The sequence below is a fragment of the Podarcis tiliguerta genome, assembly GCF_965153285.1.
Source record: "Podarcis tiliguerta genome assembly, chromosome: 8".
Classification (NCBI taxonomy): domain Eukaryota; kingdom Metazoa; phylum Chordata; class Lepidosauria; order Squamata; family Lacertidae; genus Podarcis; species Podarcis tiliguerta.
Genome location: NC_139541.1, coordinates 63,998,677 through 64,014,844, shown reverse-complemented (window position 1 = coordinate 64,014,844; position 16,168 = coordinate 63,998,677). Strand labels below are relative to the sequence as shown.

Below are 16,168 nucleotides of genomic sequence, written 5' to 3'. Positions count from 1 at the left end.
AAAAATGGGGAAACAGAGACCCACATATGCCACTTTGAGCTCCTTGGAGGAAAGGTGGAATATTGAATGGAGTTTTGAAAATTTTTATTTTAATCCAGGGAGACACCAGGGAAAAAAAAGCTCAGTGGATTGGGATGGCCCCTGTCATTTTATGACACTGGAACAAATACCGGGACCTAACTACTATATTCCTCCTTGAGCAGGAAGGCAGTGATGATGATGTTGAACCAAGTCACCAAGAACCCCTGCATGTAAGAGAGGTCATGCGTGCTACACCCATGGTGCACCACCAGAATTTGCTTAGCCTTGGAAACTTGGGCAACCTGAATGAAGCCACCTGCGAAGAACTCTGCGTTGTCCTGGAAGCAATCCACGAGAACCTGAAGGCATACCGGGTGATCCGGGATGAGATTGACCAGTAAGTCTTGCCTGTTTTCCTGAAGGTTGAGAAGCACCTCAAATGTTACTTCCTAACTGGAAGAGCTGACTTGACCCCATCCCCAAAGCCAGAGTAAGGCAACCTGGTGGCCTCCAGGTGTTTGGTGGACTCCTAGCAAACCCAGCAAGCAGGGTCAGTGGTCCAGGATGGTTGGAGTTGTAGTTCAGCAGCATCTGGAGGACACCCCACGGACCCTTCCTCTTGAGCTCTGGCCCATCCCGGGGAAATCTGTGATCCTGTTACTTTTTTCTTTTTCTTCAAAGCAGCTAAAGTGGGTGGAGCAAACTGGACCAGGAGTGCAGCAGAGGGAGGGAGGCTTTTAAATTCCTCCCTAACTGCTTCCCTGGCCTCCCCTTCCCTGCCTCCCAGGAGCTGCTATTAGTCACACATGTCTCAGGTGTCAAAGGCCAAGGTAAAGAGATATGTCTTCAGCATAGAATTGAAACTATAGTGAAGGTGCCAGGTGCACATCTTCGATGGATGAAGCAAGTCTCCAGCATTCTTTCTTCTGTGGTTACTCTCCGCAGAATAGTCGATGAAGTGAGGTCCATCAAATTCAATGTAGATCAGGAGCAAGAGGTGGTTCTGCGAAACATCCGTGGATCTAACATCTCGGAGAGTATGCTTAATGCGGATCCCACGCAACCAAAGGGTGGCGATGTTCTCAGTGCAATGTTTAGCCTGGAAAAGGTATGGTTGCTTTTTCATGCCTTTGAAGGCAATGCGGGGAGCAGGTCATTCCACATCAATCAACATTACTTCTGTCACAAGTCATTCTCCTCGCTCAAGGGCAGCCAAGGTGCTGCCTTCCATTTGTCATTGGGCTCCAACTCCCATCAGGCCCTGTCAGGGCCAGCCCACCCATACGGCAAGGTGAGGTGACTGCCTCAGGTGTCAGGATCCACAGGAGTAGCAGATCTCATGCCCTCCCTCCTTGTTCCTGATGTAGACATTCACTCACCCCTTCTTCCCTGGGGGGAGAGGACACCAGTTTGTGGTCCACCTCAGGTGCCAAAATGTCTTGGGCCAGCCTTGGGCTCTGTGGTGGGTCTCGGGAAACTGATAAAAAGAGAGAGCTTGCAAGCCCAAAGTCCTAGAGGAGTAGAAAGGAACAGGTTGTATGTCTTGCACTGTTGGAAAGGGACTGGGAAGCACCTTTGTCTGGTGAGCCGTTATGCCAACAGGCCCATCTCTTGGCATCACACAGCACAGATAAGTTCAAGCCTATCAGAAAGCAGTAGGGCTTGAATGCGCTCTGAACAGAAACAGTGTGGAAGGCAAGAGCTGCTACCAAGGAGCTATCAGGAGTGCATGGCTTAGAACACATTCCCAGTTGTCGCTTTGCACAATTGGGGCTGTTTAAATTTGGCGCCCTGTTGTTTTGGCCAGCCCTTCAGGCCGAATTTGGCCCATGGGCTGAAGGTCCCCCTCCCCTGTGGTAGAAATCCTGTCCTCAAACCCAGTGGCCTTCAGACAGCCTGCCCAACCACATGCCACACTCTTTGAACCCATTCGCACTCTTCATCTAGAGCAGTATCACACTGCTTTAAAGAGCCATGGCTTCCCCCAAATAATGCTGGGAACTGTAGATTGTCACGGATGGACACTTATTCCTCTCATGGAATTACAATCCCCTGAGTGATTTAACAACTAGTCCCTCTTCCCAGGGAACCCTGGGAATTGTAGCTCTGTGGGGATTTATTGGGGGAAGCCATGGATGTTTAAAGTGGTATGAAGCCAAATGCATCTAAATCTCAGGTTCATGGGTTTGAGCCCCACGTTGGGCAAAAAAGATTCCTGCATCGCAGGGGGTTGGACTAGATTTTATTTTGGGGAGCCAAAGACCCCCCCAGGAGTTGGCTCCTATGCACGGACCTCTCATTTGCTCCTGCTCTGGCTCACCAAAAACCTCCATCTCTTTTACACATCGAAATGGACACAGGTACATGTTCTGGGTCCCCAGTCCAGACATGGCCACTGTACCTCTGTGGCCCAAGCCAGCAACACACACACACACACACACACACACACACACCCAAATTCTCTCTTAAGATTGCCCTCATTCTTTGCCTTCTTTCTCTGGCAGATGAGCCCGGACGTGGAATTCCAAAAGGGAGGGGTGAAATCAGCTGCCATGAGAGTACGGCGGCAGTCTGCAACTCCGGTAGGTAGATCAGCAGCTTGTGGTCCTTCTCACGTACCGCAGAAGAAACAGGTCCAAGGGGAACTTCTGCACACAGTGCAAAGTTAGACTGTGGAATTCCTACCTCCTCCTCGCAAGAGGCCGTGACGGCCACCAGATTACATGGCGTTAAAAGAGGATTTGATAGTTCCAGGCTATCAATGGAGACAAACTTTGATGGCTATGGTCTGCTTCCTCTGTCTGAGCCAGTAATATTCTGAATGCCAGTCACTGGACGCCACAGCGGGGGAAAGGGCACTTGAGCTCAGGTCCTGCTTGCAGGTTTTACACTGGCTGGGCAGTTTTCAACATTGTGATGTATCGCAAGCTAACCATTGTGACAAGGTCTGAGGCTGTGGAGGGAGGGAGGGAGGGAGGGAGGGAGGGAGGGAGGGAGGAAGGAAGGAAGGAAGGAAGGAAGGAAGGAAGGAAGGAAGGGCAATCTCCTGGTTGGGCTGTCTGCCCTGGCATGCCCAGCAATTGCCTCTTGCAGTGGCTGGGCATGAATGCTTTGTTTTAAAGCTCTGTCTGGTGATATATTGTCATTCTGAAACAGTCGTCGCAATCTGAACTTAAAATCAGTTTCAGGCGATTTATTGATATACCACCCACTCTGGTCGGTCACTGTGAGAAGAGGATCCTGAGTTAGGTGGCCCATTGGCCTGATCCAGCAGGCTCATCTTAATTTCCCTTTTCGTGTTATGCTCTAAGTGGTTTTCATACTGTGAAATCACAACATATATATATTATTATTTATATACCACTTAATTCTCGAAACCTCTAAGCTACATACATTAAAAACTCATTACAATACTGATATAATCAGATGTGTTGCTCTGTCCCAGTTCCTGCCACTTGATCCAGAAGCTGCAGTTAGTGCAGCTCTTTTTTGGTGCTTGCTAAAAACATTCCTTTTTTGACAAGCCTGCCGATCAGAAGGCCAGCGGTTCGAATCCCCGCAACGGGGGGGGGGGTGTCCCTGCTCCTGCCAACCTAGCAGTTCAAAAGCACATCAAAGTGAAAGTACATAAATAGGTACCACTCCGGCGCGAAGGTAAACGGCATTTTCGTGCGCTGCTCTGATTCGCCAGAAGCGGCTTAGTCATGCTGGCCTCATGACACGGAAGCTGTATGCTGGCTCCCTCGGCCAATAAAGCGAGATGAGCGCCTCAACCCCAGAGTCGTCCGCAACTGGACCTAATGGTCAGGGGTCCCTTTACCCTTTACCTTTACCCAGATGCTTAGAAAGCTTAAGCAATTTTAATCTGCTTTAGTATTTTAAATTTTGTATGTTTTAAAGGAGAGTTTTAAATTTTTATTGATTTTACTGTTTTGTTTTTTGTAAAACACTTTGAGGCGTTTGGGTTGTTTGTTCGTTTTTTACAACTGAGTGGTGTACACATTTTATGAAATAAATAATAAAACAGCAGGTGGAAAATGTATGCAGATTTATCTTCTTTTTCTAAAGGCATTTCTTCTTTTCTGGCAAGGCACAAACAGTGACCCTGGAAGAGGAGAACACCAAGCTGGGATTAATTGGTCATCTCCGGATACCATTTAAAACTCTCCCCCCACCCTCACCCACAAATAAGCTAGTCAGGGTGCATAAAGCTTAAATAACATTCCATCAGCTGCACTCTTTTCCCTACTCATGTTTCGTATTTTTCTTGTTTCTCCAACAAGGTGGAGAAGGCAACAAGACCTCCAATGCCTGAAGCTCATCGGTTGAGTTTGGTAAGACTTAAGAAACCTATACTGTGGATGCTATAACATTCATTATTCATATCAACATACAGCTTTCCCATGTGTTCCTGTGAGTGACAGAGAGGGTTTTCAAGCTGCTTGCTGAGGGCCCCTCTAGACTGGAGTGAGGGTGTTTGTGGGTGTCTTCTGCAACATTTCATTGCTGCAATAACACCGCATTGTTGTAGTTTAGTCGTTTAGTCATGTCCAACTCTTCATGACCCCCTGGACCAGAGCACGCCAGGCACTCCTGTCTTCCACTGCCTCCCGCAGTTTGATCAAACTCATGCTGGGAGCTTCGCGAACACTATCCAACCATCTCATCCTCTGTCATCCCCTTCTCCTTGTGCCCTCCATCTTTCCCAACATCGGGGTCTTTTCCAGGGAGTCTTCTCTTCTCATGAGGTGGCCAAAGTATTGGAGCCTCAGCTTCACGATCTGTCCTTCCAGTGAGCACTCAGGGCTGACTTCCTTCAGAATGGATGGGTTTGATCTTCTTGTAGTCCATGGGACTCTCAAGAGTCTCCTCCAGCACCATAATTCAAAAGCATCAATTCTTCGGCGATCAGCCTTCTTTATGGTCCAGCTCTCACTTCCATACATCACTACTGGGAAAACCATAGCTTTAACTATATGGACCTTTTATATGGCACCATCGGCACATCATTCCACTTTATCTTAAATGCTTCTCTGATGATACTCCTTTATTGCCACCTGGAGGGGCACTGTGGTTATAAGTGATCACACATTGCAAGATCTCCCACGATGGGAGAGCAGCTGCCCGTCCTTCGCCATGGGTTCTGACAAGATTCACAAATTGTGCAGAGTGATCAGAACGGTGACAGAAGCTGGCGGTTGTGCCCTAGTCCCCTCCCCCCTTGGAGGTTACATTCACATGGAGCTTTGAAGGCTTGCACTCCAACATGCTCTGTAGGAAAATAGAGTAAGACAGTCCCTGTTTAAAAGACAGCCTCCAATGACCTCGGAGCACAGGAACCAGACCGAGGCATGCAAATGTCAAGAAATGGATAAATGAAATAGAACAGAAAACCTCCGCTCCTTCAACCACATCCCTGGCTTTGGTTCTTACTTCCCACATACGGTAACCCTCTTGGAGGGTGTTCCCAGTCTACGTGTCTGGGAAATGTGTGACTGGAAAATTGGGACATTCATGCCAGCCTCATACCCCAATGTCCACATGTCTACACAATGTCTAAAGGGGAGCACATTCAGCTATAAATGCATAGGCTCCTCTTTTAGTCATTCATTCATTCATTCATTCATTCATTCATTCTTTCAATATCCCACCTTTCTCCCAGTGCAGGATCCAAGGTGGCTCACAGCATAAATCAAAACAGATAACTAAATACAAACAATTTGAATATATATATATAGAGAGAGAGAGATAGTGTGTAACCCTATTAAAAATTGAACAGAAAAACCTTCCTCCTCCAAACATAAAATTAAGAACATCATCCATCTGCACAAGACACTGCCACAACAGCCAGTTGGTGGTCAAAGACCTTCCAGTGAAAGGAAAGCAGAGAGGGCCTAGCTTACCATGGAAGGGAGCTCCACATTCTGGGAGCCACCACCAAGAAGGCCCTTGCATTGTTGCCAAATTTTCCTGTGAAGATGGCGGGGCTGAGAGAAAAGCCTCCCTGCAAGGTCTCAAAACCCAGGTGGGCTCCTATACAGAGGTATAGTCCTTCAGGTAGCTTTGACCCAAGCCATGTAGGGCTTTGTAGGTCATCACCAGCACTTTTCAGATGGGTGCGTGTGCCGGGGTGGAGCCAGCTGATGTGGTCCAGGTTTTTCCCTCCACACACTCCTTGATTGTAATGGGTTGGAGGTGGCTTTAAAAGGTGGTTGTGGCAGAGCCAAAACAAGTTTTCTTTGGCGGCACACTTTCCCTTATACCTTGTGTTTCTCTTCTTTGCTCCACCACACTGTAGCCATCAGAGGCTCCACTGAAATCTGCGATCCATCGGTTGAGTTTAGTAAGGCTGTAGAAACGTATCAGTTAGACGATGTACAGCTGACACCTTTTTGGTGCATCCCTGTGAATGGCATAGCAGGATATTAAGCTGTTTGGCTTAGGGCCGGGAAGGGACCAAGTCAAGCTCAGCACCATCATGTGGTGGCATTTTGGTCATCTTGTGATCCAGTGGATCAAAGCCCACCATAGTCACTCCCTATTCCTGGAGTGCCCAGCTATGGGGTGTAGTCTCCCAGCAGTACTTCACACACACCCCTTGCCCTGGTAGTACTTCCAGGTGACTGGGGCCAGCCGCCGAGACCACATAATACCGGTCCTGAAAGACCTACATTGGCTCCCAGTAGGTTTCCCAGCAGAATTCAAAGTGTTGGTGTTGACCTTTAAAGCCCTAAATGGCCTCGGTCCAGTATACCTGAAGGAGCGTCTCCACCCCCATCGTTCAGCCCGGATGTTGAGGTCCAGCGCCGAGGGCCTTCTGGCAGTTCCCTCATTGCGAGAAGCAAAGCTACAGGGAACTAGGCAGAGGGCCTTCTTGGTAGTGGCACCTGCCCTGTGGAATGCCCTCTCACCAGATGTCAAAGAGAAAAACAACTACCTGACATTCAGAAGACACCTTAAGGCAGCCCTATTCAGGGAAGTTTTTAATGTGTGGCATCTTAGTGTATTTTTGGTCTTTGTGGAAGCCGCCCAGAGTGGCTGGGGAAACCCAGCTAGATGGGCGGGGTACAAATAAATCATCATCATCATCATCATCATCATCATTCCACCCAGTACTTCTGCTCCCTTTCAGCAGGCAGAACCAGAAACTCCACACCAGTGGAAAAACACCAACACCAGTCCATGGGGCTGTGGAGGCTAGTGGAGCTCCCTTCACTGGGTGAAGGGAAACCTCTACCTCAATCAGAGCAGTGAATTGAGGGTGTTGGATCGCACCCTTACTATATGATTTCCCTCAGTATCAGGGGTGGAGAACCTCTGGCCTGCCACCAGTCCATCTTGGGCAAGCTTTGCCCAAGAGGTACAGACTAGGAGCCTTTCCTAAGCTTTTGGATGCGACTCCCCCATTTTACAGATGATTAAGATCTGGGGAAAGTGGAGGCTGCTCCATTAGGGAAAGAGGGGCACTGCCCCACGAAGCTGCCTGCCTTCTTACTTACAGCCGGTCAGTGGGTAGCTCTGCCTGTGATTGGCTCCACTGGCCAATGGTTTCTCTGCCTTCTGCCCTACCAGTCCCAATGGGCACCAGCCAGTACTGACTGGGAAATGGAGCAATAAACGGACAGGTTGGGGGGAGCAGAATTGTTTCATGCAGACAATACTGAGCAAGATGCAGAGGGTCTGATTCTGCATACAGCCGCACCCTATGTCCCCATGGTTTTGGATATTCACGACATGTTGGATTGTCATATCAGAGAGCTGTCACATGTGAATGTCAACATCTAACTTTGGGCATCATAATCCCCCATGCATGTACCGTCGTATCAGAGATGGTGTGCTAAGACAAGGGTGTGAAATGTTTTGCAAAACCTTTTACTGGATTCTTTTTTTTTACTACATTTTTATATTGTGCATTTGCGTTTTGCTTGTGGTTTTCCTATTGTAATTTAATGGTGTTGTTACATCAAAAGCATATAACTTAAAGCCATAATAATAAAAGAGGGGTGTGTGTTTTTGTCTTCACACGAGAAGCCAAAATGAGCTTCCTTTGCCTACGCGCTTTTCCATTTTTCTCTTCTTTTTCTCCGCACCCCCAGCCGGGACCATCTGTACCAAAAGCTCCAAGTACTCAGATGACTTTGGTAAGTCTGTAGAAACATATATTGGGGAAGATACCACTTTCATTATTTACCCCCTTGGCAGCCTTTTAGTGCATGTGGATGAGTTGATGAAGAGGAGTTGAAAACTGTTTGGCTTTGTTAATTAAACCCAGGGCGCAACGTCCTGCTTGAAATGTCCTTTGTCACCTCAGACTGTAGATGAGGAAGGGAGGCGGGGAATCACAATTTTGTATACTGCCCTAGGTAAAACAAATAAAAGCTTTCAGCAAAAAACAAAGGCACATTTCCATCCCCTCACATGAATTTCAAATTCTCACCATTTAGATAACACGACGTCGGGTGTGGAGCTTTGGCCCTCTAGACATGGCTGAACATATCTGAACTCTCTGCATCTCTAGCTGTTGTCCATGCTTGCTTGGGCTGGTGGGAGTTGGAGTTCAGCAACATCTGGGGGCTAAAGCTTCCTGACACCTGCACTAAGGGCCCACCCACACCCCCATCTTAATGTGGGTTGTGAAGCCCTTGCACCTCCTTTAGTTCCCTCTCTGCCGTGTGGCATTCTCCCAGTGGCGTAGCGTGGGTTGTCAGCACCCGGGGCAAGGCAAGTAATTTGCGCCCCCCCCCCGCTGCGCTGTCCCTCCCCCAGATAGTCCCTTGCTCTCTCTCCGCACTGCACCGCACGCCTGGCACCCCCCCTCCACAGTGGGCGGCGACCCAGCGGCTCGGATCAGATTCGCACAGCCAGCACTGCAGTGAGAGAGAGTGAGTGAGCCAGGTAGGGGTAGAGAGCTGTGAGTGCGAGCGCGCCCCCCCAGATGTTGCGCCCGGTGCGGCCGGGCCCCCCTGCACCCCCACGCTACGCCACTGCATTCTCCTCCAACAACCGCTGTCCTCCATTTTCATTCTGGGGGTGTGGCAGGGGTGGGACCAGAGAGGTGAGGGGACTGGATCCTAAGCCTGCTCCGCTCAGGCACATGATCGAGCAACCTGGCCTAGACCACTATTTTCAAGGCTTAGCATTCCCTTTGCCCAGCTTTAGGGAACAGGGTTTGGATCTGGTGTAACATTACACTGGATTAAGTTTCGCCAGCTTGGCTTATGCCAGCTTCTTGTGCGTATGATTGCTCCCTTAGTCAGTGTGAATTCTGTTCTATGCCACAGGCACTGGGATGAGGGGGTAGAATGGACTGTCTTGCTTCAGACACAGGCGGGCAGCCACTTACCCCACAATGTAGCAAACAAGAAAAAAACAACCACCCTGCAAGTAGAAAGCTGCTTTATGGGGAGCAGCTTGGCTGCACTTTTCCTCCCTGCTATGGTTGTTCTTTACTTGCATGGAGACACAATGCTCCCCATGTCTTGTTTTGTTTTCAAAGGCATACTGAGAGATGGGGAAGCAACCAGGTGCTATTGGACTGCAAATCCCATGCCACCCCTAACCACTGGGCACACCAGCAGGGGCTGATGGAAGTGGCATAGTGGTTCAGGTGTTGGCCTGGGACAGGTGTGGGGAACCTTGGCCCTCCAGATGTTGCTGAACTACAAAGCCCTGGCAAGCCTGGCCTGGCCTAGTTTCAGACTATTGTAAGATCAAACAAGTTTTAGGTGGGAAACAGCTGCTTTTAGAGATTTTTCAAAACATGTATTTCCCCTAGCTCCGGGAACACAATGGAGGCTGGTTCCTTTGGGTCAAAGGAGCACTGCTCCAACTTCAATATGCCCCCTTCTGCCTGCCTTCTTATTTACAACCAGCCCAGGGTGGGGTGGCAGCACGGCCTGTTAGCTTCCTCCTCAGCCTAAGTGTCACCCTTGGAGAAATCAGCATGGAGGGGCGGGGGCGGGGACTACAATCAGTTGGCTCTGCCTATCATTCGCTCTGGCCCTACCTACCACCCTGTCAGTTCCAAAGGGCACCAGCCAATACTGCAACAATGTGAGTTGTAGTGCAAGGGATGGTCTCTGCATGAAAAGAGCATTTGGAAGCCTCTGATCTTTGGCAGCCCGGCGTCTTTGATGGCCTCTGGTGGCCACAGGAACTAGATTTTATTGGGTGTGCGGGGTAAGAAAGTGCAGGGAGGGGTGCAAATGCAATCAGATGTATTTAACAGAATCCAGGGAGCCTCTGGAGCTTCAGCCCCATTCCAGCCCAACCCTCAGTGCTGCACATTAGGAGCCAGGAAGAACCATTGTTGGAAGGGATCCCAAAGGTCATCCAACCCCCTGTGATGCAAAGAGTTTTATTGCTGCCTGTGCACATTCTTACTGGTGTTTTGCATTTTCTTCCTTGTTTCTCCATCCCCCAGCCACCAAGGTCTAAGGAGAGCAGCCGCAAGCTGCCACCAAGCTCTGAGGACAGCAGCCGCAAGCCGCCACAAAGCTCTGAGGACAGCAGCAGCAAGCCTCAGGATAGCTTGGTAAGAATGTAAAGCCAAACACTGCAAGATGAAACAACATTGGTCGGCAATCCCCTATGCAGCCTTTCACAGTGGATGCACATCTCTCTTGTCAAATTTAGCAAAGGAGAAAGATAGGAGATAGAATAATTTTTTTAAAAAAAAAAGTACAGGGAAAAGTATAATAACAACACCCACAGTCAGCTCGCATTGAGAATGCAGTAGCGACCAGTACTTCCAGCTAAAATTGGACATAAAAATTGTTATAAGCCTTCCAGATGCCCAGAGAGGAACCCACGTGAAATTGGTGTTTACAAAAATATATTCAAATGTAGCAAGGGCAGTGAGGTCCTCCAGTGGCGTAGTGTGGGGGGTGCAGGGGGGGCCGGCTGCACCGGGCGCAACATCTGGGGGGGGGCGCTCGCACTCGCAGCTCTCTGCCCCTACCTGGCTCACTCACTCTCTCTCACTGCAGTGCTGGCTGTGCGAATCTGATCCGAGCCGCCGGGTCGCCGCCCACTGTGGAGGGGAGGGTACCAGGCGTGCGGCGCGGAGAGAGAGCGAGGGACTATCTGGGGGGGACAGTGCAGCGGGGGGGGGGGGGCGCAAATTACTTGCCTTGCCCCGGGTGCTGAGAACCCACGCTACCCCACTGAGGTCCTCAGACCATTGCCTAATGGATGGTGGGCATTTATCCTTCCAGGCTCAAAATTTAAGTCTCCTGACAACCACAAGACCTCACCACATTCACTTTTGTTGTCTTGCTGTTTATCCTCACACAACAGGAATATAGTTAAAAAGAACACGGTCATTCTCCAAATGTCAAAGGTTTGGTCAGTGTAAGATTTATATGGACAATTGCTTCAGACCAAAAATAATATATCACTCGACATGCCTTGATGAGGCCTTGTCAGCGCTGAACTTCCAGCACCTCTCTGCACAAGAAAGTGCCTTCCTATACAAATGTTGTGAAGTCCAAGTGACCAGAAAGAACCATTTTGCCTGTTCAGTCTCTGTTTCATATCTAGAGAAGCCACGAAGCTCACCAGGTGACTTCCAGCCCATTGCTGTATCTCAGCCTAAGCTGCCTCACAGGGGTCTTGTGGGGATAACCTGAAAATTCAGAGAGCCATGAACACCACCTATAGCTTTTTGGATGAAAAGTGGGATATCAACGTAACAAATGTAAAACATAAATAAATATAATTATAATCAATCAACCCATGCCACTCGTCCCCAATTCAGAATGGGACCACAGCAGAACACAAAGGGTTAAAAATGTCCAGAAATATAATTTTAGTTTTTATACTGGCAGCATCTCAGAATTCTGTTTTTTTAAAAAAAAAAAATTATGGGACTATTGTTGCCATTTGTAGGTGTTTGTTTTTCATGCTGATGCTGTATTATTTAATTTTGTGCTCTATTTTATTTTTTAAACTGAATTGGACATAGAATCATAGAATTCTAGAGTTGGAAGGGATAATGAGGGTCATCTAGTCCAACCCTCTGCAATGCAGGAATCTTTTGCTCAACGAGGGGCTCGAACCTGCCTCTCTCAGATTAAGAGGACTAAGTTAGTACGTGACTAATGAATGTAAAGAATAGATCCATTTTTAAAATGAAAGCCCCACCACCACATGGCCTGGGGTCCAGCTGGTGAGGAGGAGGAACATCTACAATTCTACATTGTTTGTGACTAGTGTTAAGCTTTCTACTCAACTGGCAAGGTCAGGGAGCTGTCCAGTGAGCCACTGATCAATAGGTTTCAGATAGCAATGGAGCTGTCCAGCACAGCAAGATAAGATGCTGCATCAGCAGTGGTTAGACCCCCAACTAAGCAGCCGTACAGCTAGCTCTGCTGTTCCATCCCTAGTCTTGTGGCCAGAATGAGAAAAGGCTGCTTAAATCCATCTGACATCAGGACCCATTAAAAGCAGAGGAGAGCAGGAATATCTGAGATAAACTAAGGTTACCAGATTTCCCGTCCCCCAATGAATCTAGGGACACTTTTCAACTTCAATAGGAATGATAGGATTTTGTCAGGGGACTGATTTGTAAATCCAGGTACTGTCCCCGGGAAACGGGGACGTCTGGTAAGCTTAAGATAAATGCTTTGACCCATGGACACTTTCCCAGTCGTATAGGGAAGTCGAAAGGGTGCCTCCTTGCTTCGGAGAGGCATTCACTGGCTTAAAGAAGGACTGGGGGACCTGTGCTTCTCCAGATGTTGTTGGACTCCAACTCCCATCAGCCCCAGCAAGCATGGGCAGTGGTGAGGCATGATGGGAGTTAGAGTCCAGCATCTGGATGGCCGCATCCCTGGCTTAAGTATGGAGGTGTAGATTGGAGGCAGGGCAGTGGGTTCCTGATAAAGCTATCCTAGGCATGTCTCCTCAGAAATCAGTCCTATTGAGTTCAGTGGGGTTGGAAACCTGTGGCCTTCCATTGGAAAACAGGAAGAACAGTGGTAACTGCCTTATACTGTCAGGCCAATGGTTCATCTAGGTAGCTCATTATAGCTGACACTGACTGGCAGTCGCTCTTCAGGGTTTCACATGGGGAACTGTCCCAAGTCTACCTTGAGATGATGAGGATCGAACCCAGAACTTTCTGCATGCAATGCAGAGGTTCTACCACAGAGCCACAACCCTTCCTCTATTATCCCCCAGATGCTCTTGGACTCCCGTTCCATCAGCCTCAGCCAAAACATCCAATGGTCAAGGATGATAGGCGCTGTAGTCTATCAACATCTGGAAGGCCACACTTTCCTGTCCCTGCAGCAGAGGAATACAACCAGAAGAAGCTGTTTCTCATACTTTTAGGGGAAGGCAGGTTCTAGGATCCAACAAGAGCTGTGCGGGGGAGGGGGGATGTCCCTGGATAAAACAAGGACACAAATACCAATTGCTATTTTTGACAGAACACCAGAAGCCTCTGTAGCTTCAGCTGAGCATGAAGAGACGGAAGTGGTTTCATTCATTCATATAGCTCAATAACACACTGAATTAAAGCTAAAGAGAAAAGCGATGCAATTGCCGTACATGAAAACACACACACACACCAAGACACAAATTTGGGTTGTTGCATTCACTATTCCTGGGAATGATACAAAGTGTTGATATTGGATATTTTTGTGTTGTGAATGGCCCTGGGATCTACGGATGAAGGGTGGTATACAAATATAAGAAATAATAATACGAAATAATGTTGGAAGGTAGCAAGGTGTACTTCGGAAAATAAAGATTTGCTTTGGTTATAGATATCAGGAAGTCGCTGTCAAGCTCTTATGATATTCTGACTTAAAACTGAAAAGTTACTAAGAATTGCAAATAGTAGAGCACCTCACGGCAGGTATTTGAACCTTGTTAGCACCATTTATATACAGGCATTCCCAACTTATATGCATTCAACTTGTGCACATTCAGCTTTATGCACCTGGGGAGAGGGGAGGGGGGCAGAACAGGAATGGGCATCCAGGAAATTTGCTTTTTCAATCCCACCTGCTGTTGAACCCAGTGGAGTTTTGACTATACACAGTTTCACATATACCTGAGAACATAGCCCCTGCAAAAGTGGGGAGATTGTATTATGATAATTTTTACAGTGCAATTGAAAATGAATCTCTTTCTGTTTGTCTTTTAGTATCCCTTAATTTCAGTTGATTTTTCAGCAATAGCTACAGACCAGAATGGACAAAGCCACACAAATCCTTATTTATCCCTTTAAAATATTTCTGTTTTCTTACCATAACCATCCTGACAGAGTTAATAATGAATATAAAACCAATGCTTTATCCAAACTGTGTTCATTTGGCTCATCCTATATCCCCAGTAATGCTAACAATGGGTTTGGTATCAATTCTTGTTTGTTGTTAATTTCCATGAACACCACCTCCTAAAAAGAAAGGGCTTCACGTATTCTGCCTCCCCCCCCCCCATTTAACCTTTTCTTCTTTACTTCTTCACACCATAGGCTGTCAGGCCAGGACACAAGGCTCGCAGGCGTCGGGAAAGCATAGTAAGACTTGATAGACATATGTATTTCAGATGTATATTTTTATATTTACAGAATTATTTTTATGTTATTTATATTGCTGCACACCATAATGTTATGTTGTATGAATTGGCAGTATATAAATTATTTTATAAATAAATTCCCTGCAGGGTTGCTGTGCGAATTGTCTGTTAAAGAAAGAATGAAACAAACAAAAACAGTGCCACTTTAAAGATTAATGAATTAGGCATAAGCTTTCATGGACTAAAGTCCACTTCATCAGATGTTCTCTGCTGGCAGCAACATATATATATGTGTGTGTGTGTGTGTGTGTGTGTTGGGAGGGTGGGGTATAGAGAAAGAAAAAGGTTAACAGTGGATTCAAACGGCAGTAGAATGTAGAAAGTACAGATTGTGACAATTGAAAGCTCAATCTTCTGCAAAATAAGCACTGTGATCAATTGGTGATACAGTTATCCTAGCGTTGGAAGGATAATAAAAATAGTACTGGGAGTGGAAACCATGGTCTATATTGATGCCCAGATGAATATAATCAAACTGTATTTGCAACTCATGCTGGAGTCCGCCCTTTGAAATAGCTCTGTAGGTGAATGGCAACAGTTTTATTCTTAGTCATATTTTGTCGTCTTCTTCTTCGTTTCTTCACCACCACCATCCCCGGCTGGGAGTAATGACAACAGGACAGACTTTCTGGTGCACCTGGGGGCAAGATGATGGTTTGGGGGGTGGCATGCCAGGCCTGTAGTGCACCTGGGGTTGTGTCCAATGTTAGTCCTACTCAGAGCAGAGCCACTCCTAACACAAAGAACATGAAAGAACACGGCTAACTTTGGTCCGATAGATAAATAGATAGGTAGGTAGGTCTATTCTGTATGGAACTTCACTGGATACGACTCTCAGGCCTGATCTCCAATAGCTGGGGAAGCAGCTACTGCTGCTGTCCCCAGCTTCTGCATCCTGTAGTGGTTGCCTCAGTCACTTTGCCTAACAGTAGGGCTGGCCCCAGTTGTAACCCTGCTGTGAAAAAGGCAAATTCCATACTGGGGATCTTTAGCAGAGGAACTGAGAATAGAACTGCTGGCATCATAATGCTGTTGCACAAATCTGTGGTGCAGACATATTTGGAATACTGTGTACAGTTCCGGTCGCCTTACCTCAAAAAGGATATTGTAGAGTTACAGAGATGGAAAAGCTTCAGAAAAAGGAAGCCCAAAGGATCAACTCCCCTATGAAGAAAGGTTGCCATGTTTGGGACTTTTGCTTTAGAGAAAAGGCCAATAATAATAATATACTTTTTGTACCCTACCCACATCTGACTGGGTTTCCCCAGCCACTCTGGGTGGCTTTCTAACAGAGCATAACAAAAGCACAACAAAGCAAAACACTACACCTTAAAAGAGGCGACATGATAGAAGTTTTTTTAATAATTAGGCACGGCATAGAGACGGTAGATAGAGAAAAGTTGTTCTCCCTCTCTCATGACGCTAGAACTCACTGACACCCAGGGAGGCTGAATGTAGGAAGATTCAGCACTTTCATGCAGTGCATAGTTCAATTATGGAACATGCTCCTGCAAGAGGCAGTGATGGCAACCCGCCTGGGTGGCTGCAAAAGAGGAAT

At 47.4% G+C, this 16,168-nt stretch overlaps 1 protein-coding gene across 3 annotated transcripts in view; it reads left to right on the top strand.

Moving 5' to 3' along the window:
• The window catches only part of CATSPER4 (cation channel sperm associated 4), a 35,632-nt gene that overhangs the window by 18,202 nt on the left and 1,262 nt on the right, over positions 1–16,168 (top strand). For 2 of the 3 annotated variants that reach the window (XM_083455409.1, XM_083455411.1), the window contains 8 exons: positions 204–418; positions 967–1,129; positions 2,526–2,603; positions 4,305–4,355; positions 6,320–6,364; positions 8,118–8,162; positions 10,445–10,555; positions 14,507–14,551. In XM_083455409.1, coding sequence (XP_083311535.1) covers positions 204–418; positions 967–1,129; positions 2,526–2,603; positions 4,305–4,355; positions 6,320–6,364; positions 8,118–8,162; positions 10,445–10,555; positions 14,507–14,551 — 753 coding nt within the window. The remainder of the gene's footprint in view (positions 1–203; positions 419–966; positions 1,130–2,525; positions 2,604–4,304; positions 4,356–6,319; positions 6,365–8,117; positions 8,163–10,444; positions 10,556–14,506; positions 14,552–16,168) is intronic. The other variant, XM_083455410.1, reaches the window with a different exon arrangement.